Here is a 15,579-nt window from a genome sequence, read left to right as displayed (position 1 = left end):
ATTGGTACTGGAGTTGATGTGGATGTGCTGACTGCCCCTCTGATCTTTTCGGTTTTTTCAGTGAAGAAGTTAACAAATTCATTGCAGGCCCTGGTAGAGGGGAGTTCAGATGCTACAGTTACAGGAGGGTTTGTTAACCTGTCGACCGTGGCAAATAATGCACGAGCATTGTTAATGTTTCTGCTGATGATCTCAGAAAACAAAGATTCTCTTGCATTTTTCAGTTGTAGGTTATATCTGTATAGTCTCTCTTTATAGATAATATAGTGAACCTGGGGTCCAGTCTTTCTCCACCTGCATTCAGCTTTTCGACACTCCTTTTTTCACATCTGACTGGTGGAGCACTTCTCCATGGAGACATTTTCTTCCCAGAAACGACTTTCACTTTAATTGGAGCAACTGAATCAATGATGTCTGAGATTTTAGAATGAAAGTTATCTACCAGCTCATCTACAGTGTTACAGGGCAAAGTGAAGGTAGAAGAGTAAATCTGGTTAAAGATTTCAGCAGCACCGTCCTTAAAGATGCATTTTCACTTCTCCTGTGGAATTCAGTGAGCAGACCTTTTGTGATGAAGTCTCTCTCTCAGTCAACTGCCTGGTTATCTCTGTCTCTTCTGAAGCTGTTGATGGCAGCATTATCATTGTTGTTGATTCTACATGTTCTCTGCTAGTCGAAGCTGCTGGTGGATTATTTATTGAATAGAAGAGATTAGATGTGAGACCTCTGGCTCCAGGCTTGTTCAAACAGAAACTATCTTGCTTGAAAAGATCTTTTTTCCCAAAACTTTTTAAAGTTGTCGATAAAGTTCACAGATGTAGTAGCACATGCTTTTTTCAACCATTTATTAATCATCAGAAGTCTCGAAAAATTTTATCCAGTCAGACGGACATTCCTCTAACGTATACAGTTGAGACAGAGGGATTGCTCTAGCTGCAAGCTGTTCAGCCTCATATGTCTGAGCCAAAATACGAGTCTGATGACCCACAAGACCTGATTGATGCTAACGTGGAAACAGCGGTTGAAACAAGTGGTGACGTGGATAATGATCATCTTCAGAACTTAAAGCAGTATGAATCTGTTTATATTCCTGTTTAATGTTTTTTATTTGATTTCTGCCTAAGTTCACCACTGTGAAAAGCTATATTCTACTTCTGACTCACTTACATAAAATATCAGAACAGCAGCCCTACTTTTTTAAACATTCTGCAAAGTGAACAAATACAAGCAGTAAGTCAAACTCATAATTTAAAGATCATTACACATAGAGTATTTGAAACCTTTATTTGTTTTCATTCTGATGAATATTGCTTACAAGTAATGGAACCCTAAATCCAATGTCTCAGAAAATGTGAATATTACATAAGATCAATAAAAAAATATTTTAAACAGAAATATCAGGCTTCTGAAAACTACGTTCATTTCTGTGTATTTAATACTTGGTTGGGGCTCCTATTGCATGAATTACGGCAATTTTGTGGAATGGCATGAAGGGAATTGGCCTGTGGTTCTGCTGAGGTGTTATGGAAGTCTGGTTTGCTTTGATAGCTGCCTTTAGGTTATCTGTGTTGTTAAGTCTGGTGTCGCTCATCTTCCACTTAACAATAATCCATAGATTCTCTGCGGGCTTCAGGTCAGGCCACTTTGCTGACCAATCAAGAACAGTAACATCATTGTCACTGAACCAGCTTTTGGTACCTGTGGCAGTGTGGGCTGCTACCAGGTTCTGCTGGAAAATGAAATCAGCATCTCCATAAAGCTTGTCAACAGAAGGAAGCATGCAGTTCTTTAAAATGTCCTCGTAAATGGCCATGTTTTCTGTGAAAGAAACCCCAGTGGACCAGAACTAACAAATGACATGGCACTCCAAACCATCACTGACTTACAAGAAACATGGATTCTGTGCCTCTCCACTCTTCCTCCATACTGTGGGACCTTATTTTGCAAATGAATTGCAAACTTTACTTTTATCTGCATAGAGATCTTTAGACCTCAAAGCAGCAGAACAGTTCGTTTTCCTTTAGCCCAGGTAGACCTCTGATGTTGTCTCTGGTTCAGGAGTGGTGAGGAATGCAACATATGTAGCCCATGTGTAGGATCAGTCTTTGTGTAGTGACTCTTGATGCGCTGACTTCAGCCTCAGTCCACTCCTTCTGAAGCTCCACTAAATTCTTGAAGGGATCCCTGTTGCTGGTGCACATTTTCTTTCCACTTTTTCCTTCCACTCAATTTTCTATTAAGATGTTATAACTTTTTCACAATATTTAAATTTTCTGTGTCACAAAATCTTGGGATTTTATCATTTGTAAACCATAATCATTAAAGTCACAAGAAATTAAGGCTCGAGATATTACACTCTATGTGTAATGAGTACATAATGAGTTTGCCTTTCTGGAATGAGGGACAGAAAATATTAAATATTTCAATTCTATTATAAGAATTATTATTTAATTCTAAATTTTATTCTAATATTTTGAGCTGTACTTGTAGTGCAGAGGATTTAATGTTGTGACTTGTGCAGAACCGAATGGGGTGCTGTGTTTTAATGTTTGCGCATTCACAATCATTATGAACTGATTGTTGACTTGAATGAAACACATCAATTTAGATGTGTGTGTGTGTGCTTGTATGTGTGTGTGTAAGTGAGAGTGTGTGTGCACGTGGAACACCACCATTGTGTGGACATTTTGCCTGGTCCAGACAACATTATCTGGGTTAATGGTTAGGTTTAGGACTAAGGTATGAATTGAGTTTAGGTTAGGTTGAGGGTAAGCGTATAGCATAGCAATGAATGGAAGTCAATGGAAGGTCCGTATAAGGATATAAAAACACTAAGTGTGAGTGAATGAGTGAGTGAGTGAGTGAGCGAGTGAGTGAGCGAGCGAGCGAGTGTGTGTGTGTTGTTTACACGTTAATAAGCTGTAAGAAGTGACAGTATCTTAACCACAGCTTTGCAGATTAGAGTACATGTGAAGCTGGGTAGTCAGATGAGTACCAGAGGCACTGTTAGAACCATTTTTCGGAGCACATGGCCCACGATCTAAAATTAAATGGGACATTTCAGAAATTTATGGACAAATGAACCTTGTCCATCCACTCTGTGAAATCTTCCTGTTTTTGACATTTTTCTTAGTTATTTCTTTCATTTATGTTTTTTAAATTTAAAACATTTCTAAGTTACTTGTCATGGAATAAATAATTTTGTTGTGTCATTCTGTGCATGAAAATCTACTTTGATGGACACCTGACTGTGGCTCAGTGAGAAGAGTGGTCGTTGATCTGCGTATCGGTGTATGAATGTGTGCGTGTTCTGGGTGAATGTGGCTCTAGTGTAAAGCGCTTTGAGTGTCAGTATGACTGGAAAGGCGCTATATAAGTTCAGTCCGTTTACCGTCTCTGAAACATTATGAATCATTTTTAGTTCCCTTTAGCTGACTTCAGCCCACTGCTGCACAAGTCTTTTTTTCCAGGAAAGCCTTTCATCTTTTATTTTCTGCATATTTGATTTGTTCTGTACTCTGGGACATAAACTGATGGTTATCTTTGTTCAGGTGGCTCAGAAGGTAAAACACTTCTTTAGGATGTACTCAGTGAACCGTCACAAGATGACCACAGTGACTCCTTCTTACCATGCTGAGAGCTACAGTCCTGATGACAACCGTTTTGACCTTCGGCCTTTCCTCTACAACACACGTTGGACATGGCAGTTCAGGTGTATTGATAACCAGGTAATGCATAAGCATGACCTTCTGATTGAAAGGTAGTGATGAACTCTAAGAGAGCCCAGGGGGCCACATGTGCTTTGAGTGGTTTCTATGTCTAGATAGGTGCTACATAAATTCAGTTCATTTACCTTGAGTACACAACAAACATACAGGGATAAACTGTTAATGAGAATGTCTGGCTTGATTGGTCCCAGACCTCTGTACACTGTTTTCTGTAAAGCTGGATGAAAACAATTGTGTCCAGAATAATTATCTTCAAGTGTGTTTTTCTCAACCTTTCTGCAGGTTTTCCAGATGCCAACAACAAGCCCAACCAATGCCAACCAGAGGACCTCAGTGTGAAAGGTTTTTGAGAGAAACAAACCACACAGCCCTGTCGTCTCTTTTACTGTGTTTTCATTTGTTTTATAAATCTACTCTTTGCTAATTTTGTGATCCGAGGGTGTGTTTGTGCATGTGTGCAGTGGGTCAAATACATAACAGCTGTCTGTGTACAGGAGCTTAACTTATCTGAATACATATGGATAGCGTGTTTATAAAACATGTTTTCATTACAAGTTTAACTAAAACTACAGAAAAGATTTATTTAGCATTGATATAATGGTGCATGATACATGTTCAAATTGAAGTGATATTTTCTATATAGATGATTTACTTTACCAGGAGTCTAGATTGAAAGTTTCAACAGTAATCCAGCACTGATCTGTTTTTTTCCTCCACAATCCTAAGGCCAGGATAAGCTAGGTCTGCTGACATGTTGCGTGTCTTCCTAACTGCTGTGATGAACCAAAGCAATAAACCCAGGTAGCAAACTATTGATACCAAGGTCCTGCTCAGACCTGGCATTTCCATCCACCCTCATTTCAACTGTTATTATTCAGTCGCTAACACGGCTGAGGTTTGTCTAAGTCTTTGTTTTGTGAAGTTGTTTCAGCAACAACATTGTTGGCGAGCTTCATTACGTAGAATACCAAACTGTATTACTGATAAACATTCTTCTGGAATTGTGCCTGAACATGTTGCACCCTATGCTGCTCACAAGCAGCTAAATACCAAACTGTGTTGGTTCGATCCATTTAGTTCCACCTTTCCACTGATTGATGCCTTGACCTGTGCCTGAGGTACAGCTAGTGCTGTGCTGCGTAAATACATTTTATTATTTATTATTAACAATCTCCATGTTTTCACTCCAGTTGGATATTGAATAAATTATTATTATATCTAGTAACTAAAATAGTTACCTTACCAGTAATCATATTAATATATTTCTCTGATTAATAAGGAAACAAGAACATGACATATTAACATAAAACCTAACTAAAGATCTTTAGGGTTTGAGATGTCCTGATGCCAGAAAACAGCCTCAATCATAGCAGAGGAAGTGAAGTACCTTCAGTTGGCACGGACACTGCTTGCCCTCAGGAAATCAGCTGGATCCACTCAACCTGGTCAACCAAGTTTGGATCCACTTCGATAAAAGTGGATCCAGATCTGGTTGATCAGGTTGAGTTGTGGTTCTGTGCTGCTCATCCATCATTGTGTCTCAGTATCAGTCTAGCTCTCTTGCTACGAAATTTACACTTAGTACTGAGAACAAACAGAAGACGCAGGAGGGCTTTTCCATACCTGCTTAGGAAAAATAGATTCTATTATTTGTTTCAAACCACTTGTGTACTTTCCAAGAGAGACAGAATTCCAGACCATACATAAATAGGAACTGTCTTTCTGGAGTTTCTGGACAGTTGGAGCAGTGTTTAACTCAAGTTCTGAGACAATCACTGAGATAATCTCAGCTTAGAGTGTAACTACTGGAATAAGAACAAATCTAAAGAGCATATTACTGTCATGTATTCACATGCATCTAAATAAACTGTTTATTAAAATATTTGGTCAACAGTTCGAAATATTGCATTTTGGACAATTTCAGCAGCACAGTCTGTGAAATAGAAGCTTATTGATTCAGTCACAGTGTAAACTGTTTGAAATGATTACAAGATTGTTTTTAGTGGTGTTTTATCCCAACTAGCCTTCTCTTCTCGTCTCTTGCCTCAAAACCAATGGAACATGGAAGTCTGTGCTTTGAGTGCCTTGTTGCTGAACTGCGCTATATAAATAAACTTGACTTGTGTTACTGAAATTCATTTCATATTTATTACACTTACACATTACCATGGAGATTTTAGTGAAGTGTTAGATTTGTTCCACTCAGCCACTGAGTGCGGCCTGAGAGAAGCTACCTCTCAGCATCAGTGACCCTCTTTTGAACTTCACAGGTAAAACACTCAGAAAAAAACAGGGTCAAGGCAAATAAATGTTCTGGGGGAAAACATTTCAGGGTTTCATTTGAATTGCTCCTATTGTTCTTGAAAATGATATCCTGTGATAATTTCCCTTTAAGCACATAAAACAAAAACAGCTGTAGAGGAATTTAAATTGAACTGACTGTAACAGAGGGGTGAAATTAAAAAGCTGGTAGTACTAAGCCTATCAGAAAGGTTAAGTGCAAAGCTCCACCCAAAGGTTTAGCATAGTGTCAAACATACCAGGTTGGTTTTGACCTTTTGGATTGTGGTATTTGTGAGCCCCCCTCCTTTAACCCTGTAAAAAGACCCTGGTTCCTGGAAAAGGGTTTTGTGTTAAAAATATTTCAACTTGTTTTGTATTTGAAATGTTCTGAAGAATGTCTACCAAATTGTACAATTTAACTGTTTCCAGCCTTGACACTAAGCTGTGTCTGAAATAAATCTTACAACACAAAAGCTCCATTGGCCAAATTATTCTTGAAATAAGAGTTTCTGAACTCTGTAAAGCAGATTGTCAGCTGTACCTCAGAAAGCTTCTAAAGTTGTGATCTCTACAGACATGGCATGCTCTTTCAGTTTCAGCATTCAAATGTTAGCCTGATCTGTTCTTCACAAGGTTCTAAATTCTTGTAAATCTGACCCCAAGTTTACAAAACCTAACCTAACAATTGGCGGATTGGGAAAAGTCCTTGTCTTGCTGTCTGAAAGATGTTGGTTTGATTCCAGCTTCACCTCTCACCACATACCAGTGTACCTATGGGCAGGTGCAGCTGGGTGAATGGAACTTGGAGTGTGGCTGGTGTAACTAATAAAAGAGTGCTATTTAAGTACATTCCATTGTCGATGTCATTATTGACTCAATAAAGATGAAACCAAAATGGAAATGTGTGACAAACAAGTGAAACCCCGATACAAAATATGGGCAGGGGGGTTGGTGAGGTACTTCACTTACCTCAAATATTTTACCAGCTCAAAAGAAGTTTACAGGTCCTTCTCAAAAAATTAGCATATTGTGATAAAGTTCATTATTTTCTATAATGTAATGATGAAAATTTAACATTCATATATTTTAGATTCATTGCACACTAACTGAAATATTTCAGGTCTTTTATTGTCTTAATATGGATGATTTTGGCATACAGCTCATGAAAACCCAAAATTCCTATCTCACAAAATTAGCATATTTCATCCGACCAATAAAAGAAAAGTGTTTTTAATACAAAAAAACGTCAACCTTCAAATAATCATGTACAGTTATGCACTCAATACTTGGTCGGGAATCCTTTTGCAGAAATGACTGCTTCAATGCGGCGTGGCATGGAGGCAATCAGCCTGTGGCACTGAGGTCTTATGGAGGCCCAGGATGCTTCGATAGCGGCCTTTAGCTCATCCAGAGTGTTGGGTCTTGAGTCTCTCAACGTTCTCTTCACAATATCCCACAGATTCTCTATGGGGTTCAGGTCAGGAGAGTTGGCAGGTTAATTGAGCACAGTGATACCATGGTCAGTAAACCATTTACCAGTGGTTTTGGCACTGTGAGCAGGTGCCAGGTCATGCTGAAAAATGAAATCTTCATCTCCATAAAGCTTTTCAACAGATGGAAGCATGAAGTGCTCCAAAATCTCCTGATAGCTAGCTGCATTGACCCTGCCCTTGATAAAACACAGTGGACCAACACCAGCAGCTGACACGGCACCCCAGACCATCACTGACTGTGGGTACTTGACACTGGACTTCTGGCATTTTGGCATTTCCTTCTCCCCAGTCTTCCTCCAGACTCTGGCACCTTGATTTCCGAATGACATGCAGAATTTGCTTTCATCTGAAAAAAGTACTTTGGACCACTGAGCAACAGTCCAGTGCTGCTTCTCTGTAGCCCAGGTCTGGGGAATGCGGCACCTGTAGCCCATTTCCTGCACACACCTGTGCATGGTGGCTCTGGATGTTTCTACTCCAGACTCAGTCCACTGCTTCCGCAGGTCCCCGAAGGTCTGGAATCGGCCCTTCTCCACAATCTTCCTCAGGGTCCGGTCACCTCTTCTCATTGTGCAGCGTTTTCTGCCACACGTTTTCCTTCCCACAGACTTCCCACTGAGGTGCCTTGATACAGCACTCTGGGAACAGCCTATTCGTTCAGAAATTTCTTTCTGTGTCTTACCCTCTTGCTTGAAGGTGTCAATAGTGGCCTTCTGGACAGCAGTCAGGTCGGCAGTCTTACCCATGATTGGGGTTTGGAGTGATGAACCAGGCTGGGAGTTTTAAAGGCCTCAGGAATCTTTTGCAGGTGTTTAGAGTTAACTCGTTGATTCAGATGATTAGGTTCATAGCTCGTTTAGAGACCCTTTTAATGATATGCTAATTTTGTGAGATAGGAATTTTGGGTTTTCATGAGCTGTATGCCAAAATCATCCATATTAAGACAATAAAAGACCTGAAATATTTCAGTTAGTGTGCAATGAATCTAAAATATATGAATGTTAAATTTTCATCATGACATTATGGAAAATAATGAACTTCATCACAATATGCTAATTTTTTGAGAAGGACCTGTATGTTTATGTGGGGACTTCAGTCTCCAGCCATACTACAGACTGGTCATTCCTATGTTCTATGAGCTATCAAGGCGGTAGTTGTGAAATCGAACTTTAGAACGGGGGCAGGACAGGGAGGAGCAGCGCAGTCACTTCCTAAAAACAGGTTCCTGTCCTCTGATCGGGCATGTTGTGCGTCCTGAAGCAGACTCAGCAAGATCCGAACTCTATCATACCCGAACCCGCAGGCTTTACTCTGGCCGCTGATGAGCGGCTGCAGCATACGTTCTAGACCTCCTGGATGGAATCGGATCGTCTGCTGACCCGGGCTGAGGACGGACGCCCCGGAGATGATGGCTCCGGCTCAGCCAGATGTCGCGGAAATTCGCAGGGCAGCAGGCGGATGTCATGTTGTGCTGCTGGGGACTGGTGCCGTTTGGACGGAGATACAGGACAGCGGGGGTACGGTGTAGGAGACCGGATAGCAGGTGAGACGTGACAAGATGAGAACCCACTCACCTCCCTGGTTATGTATTGATATCAGCAGGTTATTACAGTAGATCACTATAGTTGGGAGGGTTACAGCGGCTTGAAAGTGTTTGGTACCATTGGTCGTTCTTTGGTTTTCAGGAATGAAATGAAAGAACAAGCTGTGTGTTTTCATGTTTTTACAGCACTGACGTTTATGACTCCCATCTTGGCTTTCCTGCTTGTGATTTCATTTTCTCAGGTGGACTAGTTGGATCTTAGCTTCAGAAAATATGCCTTTTTTTCTTTTTGTGTGGCTTTTGGCTGAAAACCTGACATGTTATTACACAGATGTGGGTCTGAAGTCAGTGCTGCTTTTGGGGACTTTAATACAGAACTAGGACTCCTTAACATGGGATCATTTCTCATGTCTTTGTTGCTTTTGCATTTATAATTTTTCACGTGTTTCATTTGTGTAAAGACGTTTAATGTTGCATCAGTAGTGAATAACCGAGTAGAAGAGGTGGCAGAGTGGAGCTGTCTCCCCGACATTTTAAGAAACAGCTGAAACAAAAATTAAACTAGAAAAATTTGCATTTCCTGCGAAAATGCAGTGTGAATGCTGTAAGCTGAATTTTTTTAGCTGAAAGCTGGCAGAAACAAGCTGAAATTGACTGCAGAAAATCTGCTGAAATCTGATAAATTAGTAGAAGAAACAGCAAAGAAAAACTGTCATCTGATCTGTTTAAGCAGGAAGACTATTAGCTATAAAACAGCTTAGCAATTTAAAGTTACCTCAAAACTACTTGTTGAAAGAGTTGTTGAAATGCAAGAACTGACAAAAACTTTAAAAAAGCAGGAAAGAGCTGCCATAGATGAGCTGAAAAAGTATAGACTGAAGCAAAAGTATAGCCTAAGTTGAAGTCAGTGCTAAAATACATACAAATAGGAGAAATTTCAGAAAAAACGAACTAACAACAAAAACGCTGAAGAAACACAAAAACAAACAGGAAATTGCCTAAAAAACGCAAAAGTGTTCTTCAGCTAAGAGAGAAGAGAGGAGAAAGATAAGCTAAAATGCTAACATTAGCATATTGGCTATCACTAGCATGAAGGCTGATATTAATTTAACCCATATACCATGCAAAAACCAATGTATAAGCTAAAATGAGCTAAAATGCTAATGCTTAAGCTACAGCGTATATTCAAAAGTTTATGAAATTGCCGTTTAAAATTATTCACTCTTCAGCATTCACACAATAATAATAATAATAAACTAGAAAATTTCTGAAGAAATTTAGATGGGGCCTGCCTCTTGGTGCGTGCTTTTCGGACCAGAGCCAACGGTTGGGGGCTGAGGTACGGAACCAAAGCAACAGAACGGTGTGCATCATGATTGAGGGTAGAAGGTTAAGATGTCTATCTAGACCTGTTCTTGTTTCACCAGTAATCATGCGTCCTTGCATTGCTTTGGCAGTCGCAAATAAATAAAGAGCCCTGTTTAGAGATGTGTTGTTATGATTTGGGGTTTGTTGGTTTCAGGTTTTTTCCTTATATGTTTTTCACTGCTCAAGTTTTGAATCATGCTTTTGTTTATTATTTTTCTGGTCATGTTTTAGTCTTGTTCATGTTTTGTCAAGTTTTGTTTGTATATTAGAGTCTCTGTTTTTGCCGCAGCCACGTTTTGTTCTGTCTGTCAATTAAGTTTATTTGGTTCACCTGTCCATGTTAATCTGTCTCCTTGCTCCACCTGGTTTTCACTCCATATATACACACCTGTTCAGTTAGTCGTCGCGGAAACATTTCTCACGCTCTTGTCTTGTTCGCAAACCAAGTCTTGTCTTTTTGATCATGCCATGCCCGTCTTGCATGCCCGTTTGTTTTGTTCCTGCCTCCTGCTGAGTGTGAGGTTTCGTAATTAAACCTTTTTTTTTTCACTTACCATCATGCTGCCTGCACGTCTGCATTCTGGGGTCCAATATCTAGTAAACTGTAACAGAATGTTTCCGCCAACAATGGACCTCGCGGATGAGCATCAGGCTAGCTCCATGGACCTCTTTACTTTCCTGTCTCGGGTGGCAGAGAAGTCACTACGCCGTTCTGCAGGGCTGTCAGTGCCGCAGTCGGCTTATGATGGATCCAGGTTGGCGATTCCATGTCCGGGGACAGGTCCCCTTCCTCGCCGTTCTCCGCATGCTCCCCTGGCTGTGCATTTTGGCCCGGCAGTGAAGCCCTCACCCTCCTCCCGCCGCAAGAAACGCCAGCGTGGAGCACCTTCCAGTGGTTCGGCTGGTGAGGAGGTGGTTTCCCAGCCAACCTACGTGAGGGCTGCGGCAAGTAAGCCCGCATCTTCGCCTGCCACAGCACTGTCTCCCAGGCTCGCTGCACCTCCGCCCATGCCGTCTGCGCGCGCTCCAGCCCGGTGTTCTGAGGCAATACCCGACGAGCTGGAGCGGCGCTTGAAGTTCTATGCATGCTAAGTAAAGAGCCTCAGAACGACTGGTTTCCTGTATTCCTCTCCTGAGCTGATGGAGAGGATAAGGCAGATTGAGATGGATTATGAAACGGCAGTAAGGTTGTTTTACTGCCATCCTCCTTCACCCACACCAAGCCACATGAGTGCTGCTGCAGAGCAGCCCACGCCAGGACTCCAGGGAGCTGCTGCTGCTGCAGAGCAGCCCACGTCAGGTCTCCAAATTGCTGCTGCAGAGCAGCCCACGTCAGGTCTCCAAATTGCTGCTGCAGAGCAGCCCACGTCAGGTCTCCAAAGCGCTGCTGCAGAGCAGCCTGACACACCACTGCCTGACACACCACTGCCTGACATGACGCCTGACCCTAAGTCAGCCTCTACTCACGTCACTGAGGGTCCTGCCGACGCCTCAGCTCCTGCTCACGTCACTGAGGGTCTCGGCGACGCCTCAGCTCCTGCTCACGTCACTGAGGGTCCTGCCGACGCCTCAGCTCCTGCTCACGTCACTGAGGGTCTCGGCGACCACTCAGCCTCTGCTTCAGCCTCTGAGGGTTCGCCAGGCTCTGCTTCAGCCTCTGACGGTTCGCCAGGCTCCACGCCTCCGGAGTTCCACAGAGTTTCTGGGAGGTCCTCTACTCTGCTCAGTCGGCCTCCTGATCTACCTGCAGTTTCCCGTCGCAGGCCGCCACGGTCTCTACGCTTATGTCGGCCTCCACGTCATTGGTGCAGGTCGGGTCGCCCGCCTGAACTCTGTGCCTGCTGGGGACGACCTCCTGGTCGCCCGCCTGAACTCTGTGCCTGCTGGGGACGACCTCCTGGTCGCCCGCCTGAACTCTGTTCTTGTTTCTGGCCCTCCAGCCGAGGCCCCCTCCGCCCACCCTGTGTGGGTTGTTTTTTGTTTCTGGCCCTCCTGCCGAGGCCACCACCGCCCACCCTGTTTGGGTTGATTTTGGACTCTTGTGGGCGTCTGGTATCCGACCTTAAGGAGGGGGTTCTGTTATGATTTGGAGTTTTTTGGTTTCAGGTTTTTTCCTTATATGTTTTTCACTGCTCAAGTTTTGAATCATGCTTTTGTTTATTATTTTTCTGGTCATGTTTTAGTCTTGTTCATGTTTTGTTTGTATATTAGAGTCTCTGTTTTTGCCGCAGCCACGTTTTGTTCTGTCTGTCAATTAAGTTTATTCGGTTCACCTGTCCAAGTCACCTGGTTTTAACTCCATATATATACACCTGTTAAGTTAGTCATCGCGGAAACATTTCTCATGCTCATGTCTTGTTCGCAAACCAAGTCTTGTCTTTTTGATCATGCCATGCCCGTCTTGCATGCCCGTTTGTTTTGTTCCTGCCTCCTGCTGAGTGTGAGTTTTCGTAATTAAACCTTTTTTTTTCACTTACCATCACGCTGCCTGCACGTCTGCATTCTGGGGTCCAATATCTTGCAAACCATAACATGTGTAGTAATAAGTGCCACCAGGCAATGGCATGGGAGTCAGGCCACTCACTGTTCTCCCTTCATTGCTGTGGCAGGCCCCAACTAAGGAATGTTGAGACTTTTATTTTGTTTTCAGTGAGTTTATTTTGAAAGGATAAAGTTGATCCATTTCCATCACAGAGTCCCAGCAATAGTGTTAAGACCAATGCTGCAATCATCGCTGTGTGAAATATGAAGACATTTATTTTGTAGGGTATGTCTAGGTGTTGTTTTGAAACTCCAGTATAGTTGTCCTTTTAGGTCTAGATATAAAGAACCTGCTTGCTATTCTAAAATCATTATGTATGATATTATCAGCTTAAAAAATCAATACAAACTATGGAACGCTGAGGCTTTTATTTTGAAAGTTTCAGTAAGCCTTATTTAAAAGGACAAGCATAGTTCCATTTACAACAATGGTTGAACTCCAACAGTAGTGTAATGCCCAGTCCTGCAATGATATATAGTTTAAAATGTAAAGACTTTTATTTTGTAGAGCATGTTTTGTCTTATTTTGAAAGTCCAGCAAGGTTGTCCTTTCAGGTCTGGGTTAGTTCAATTAGTTGTTCTAAAATCATAGTCTATGCTATTATCAGTGTAAAAAAATCATTAGTAACTATGGAAGGTTGAGGCTTTTATTTTGAAAATTTCAGTAAGCCTTATTTTAAAGGGCTGACCTGATCCTATTTCCTACACTGGATGAGTTCCAACATTAGTGTGAAGCCCAGTGCTGTAAATTTTCAATAGTTTAAAATGTAAAGGCTTTTATTTTGAAGAGCAAGTTTTGTCTTATTTTGAAAATCTAGCTGGGTTGTCCTTTCAAGTCTGGGTTATTTCCATTAGTCATATACAGGTCCTTCTCAAAAAATTAGCATATTGTGATAAAGTTCATTATTTTCCATAATGTAATGATAAAAATTTAACATTCATACATTTTAGATTCATTGCACACTAACTGAAATATTTCAGGTCTTTCATTGTCTTAATACGGATGATTTTGGCATACAGCTCATGAAAACCCAAAATTCCTCTCACAAAATTAGCATATCATTAAAAGGGTCTCTAAACGAGCTATGAACCTAATCATCTGAATCAACGAGTTAACTCTAAACACCTGCAAAAGATTCCTGAGGCCTTTAAAACTCCCAGCCTGGTTCATCACTCCAAACCCCAATCATGGGTAAGACTGCCGACCTGACTGCTGTCCAGAAGGCCACTATTGACACCCTCAAGCAAGAGGGTAAGACACAGAAAGAAATTTCTGAACGAATAGGCTGTTCCCAGAGTGCTGTATCAAGGCAACTCAGTGGGAAGTCTGTGGGAAGGAAAAAGTGTGGCAGAAAACGCTGCACAATGAGAAGAGGTGACCGGACCCTGAGGAAGATTGTGGAGAAGGGCCGATTCCAGACCTTGGGGGACCTGCGGAAGCAGTGGACTGAGTCTGGAGTAGAAACATCCAGAGACACCATGCACAGGCGTGTGCAGGAAATGGGCTACAGGTGCCGCATTCCCCAGGTCAAGCCACTTTTGAACCAGAAACAGCAGCAGAAGCGCCTGACCTGGGCTACAGAGAAGCAGCACTGGACTGTTGCTCAGTGGTCCAAAGTACTTTTTTCGGATGAAAGCAAATTCTGCATGTCATTCGGAAATCAAGGTGCCAGAGTCTGGAGGAAGACTGGGCAGAAGGAAATGCCAAAACGCCAGAAGTCCAGTGTCAAGTACCCACAGTCAGTGATGGTCTGGGGTGCCGTGTCAGCTGCTGGTGTTGGTCCACAGTGTTTTATCAAGGGCAAGGTCAATGCAGCTAGCTATCAGGAGATTTTGGAGCACTTCATGCTTCCATCTGCTGAAAAGCTTTATGGAGATGAAGATTTCATTTTTCAGCACGACCTGGCACCTGCTCACAGTGCCAAAACCAAATGGTTTACTGACCATGGTATCACTGTGCTTAATTGGCCTGCCAACTCTTCTGACCTGATCCCCATAGAGAATCTGTGGGATATTGTGAAGAGAACGTTGAGAGACTCAAGACCCAACACTCTGGATGAGCTAAAGGCCGCTATCGAAGCATCCTGGGCCTCCATAAGACCTCAGCAGTGCCACAGGCTGATTGCCTCCATGCCACGCCGCATTGAAGCAGTCATTTCTGCAAAAGGATTCCCGACCAAGTATTGAGTGCATAACTGTATGTGATTATTTGAAGGTTGACGTTTTTTGTATTAAAAACACTTTTCTTTTATTGGTCGGATGAAATATGCTAATTTTGTGAGATAGGAATTTTGGGTTTTCATGAGCTGTATGCCAAAATCATCCGTATTAAGACAATAAAAGACCTGAAATATTTCAGTTAGTGTGCAATGAATCTAAAATATATGAATGTTAAATTTTCATCATTACATTATGGAAAATAATGAACTTTATCACAATATGCTAATATTTTGAGAAGGACCTGTAGAACCTGCTTGGTCAGCTGAAATCATTGTTTATGCTATCATCAGCTTTAAAAAATCATTTGTAAATATGGAAAGTTGATGTTCAGTGTGAAACAAAGGCTTTTATTTTCTAGAGTATGTGTAGGTCTTATTTTGAAAGTCTAGTTTGGTTGTCAGCT

At 41.8% G+C, this 15,579-nt stretch overlaps 2 protein-coding genes across 3 annotated transcripts in view; both read left to right on the top strand.

Moving 5' to 3' along the window:
- nadsyn1 (NAD synthetase 1) overlaps positions 1 to 6,488 on the top strand; it is a 56,369-nt gene extending 49,881 nt beyond the window's left edge. The window contains exons 20-21 of one of the 2 annotated variants that reach the window (XM_047362945.1): positions 3,552 to 3,728; positions 4,011 to 6,488. In XM_047362945.1, the coding sequence (XP_047218901.1) occupies positions 3,552 to 3,728; positions 4,011 to 4,067 (234 nt within the window). In that variant the 3' untranslated portion in view covers positions 4,068 to 6,488. Of the gene's footprint in view, positions 1 to 3,551; positions 3,729 to 4,010 lie in introns of those variants that run through there. The other variant, XR_007037948.1, reaches the window with a different exon arrangement.
- A 2,190-nt stretch (positions 6,489 to 8,678) lies between these two features.
- Positions 8,679 to 15,579, top strand: part of tpcn2 (two pore segment channel 2) — a 133,918-nt gene continuing 127,017 nt past the window's right edge. The window contains exon 1 of the mRNA XM_047363241.1: positions 8,679 to 9,047. Coding sequence (XP_047219197.1) covers positions 8,861 to 9,047 — 187 coding nt within the window. The 5' untranslated portion in view covers positions 8,679 to 8,860. The remainder of the gene's footprint in view (positions 9,048 to 15,579) is intronic.

This window comes from Girardinichthys multiradiatus, chromosome 4 (genome assembly GCF_021462225.1).
Source record: "Girardinichthys multiradiatus isolate DD_20200921_A chromosome 4, DD_fGirMul_XY1, whole genome shotgun sequence".
NCBI classification, from domain to species: domain Eukaryota; kingdom Metazoa; phylum Chordata; class Actinopteri; order Cyprinodontiformes; family Goodeidae; genus Girardinichthys; species Girardinichthys multiradiatus.
This window is presented reverse-complemented; position numbering and strand designations above follow the sequence as displayed.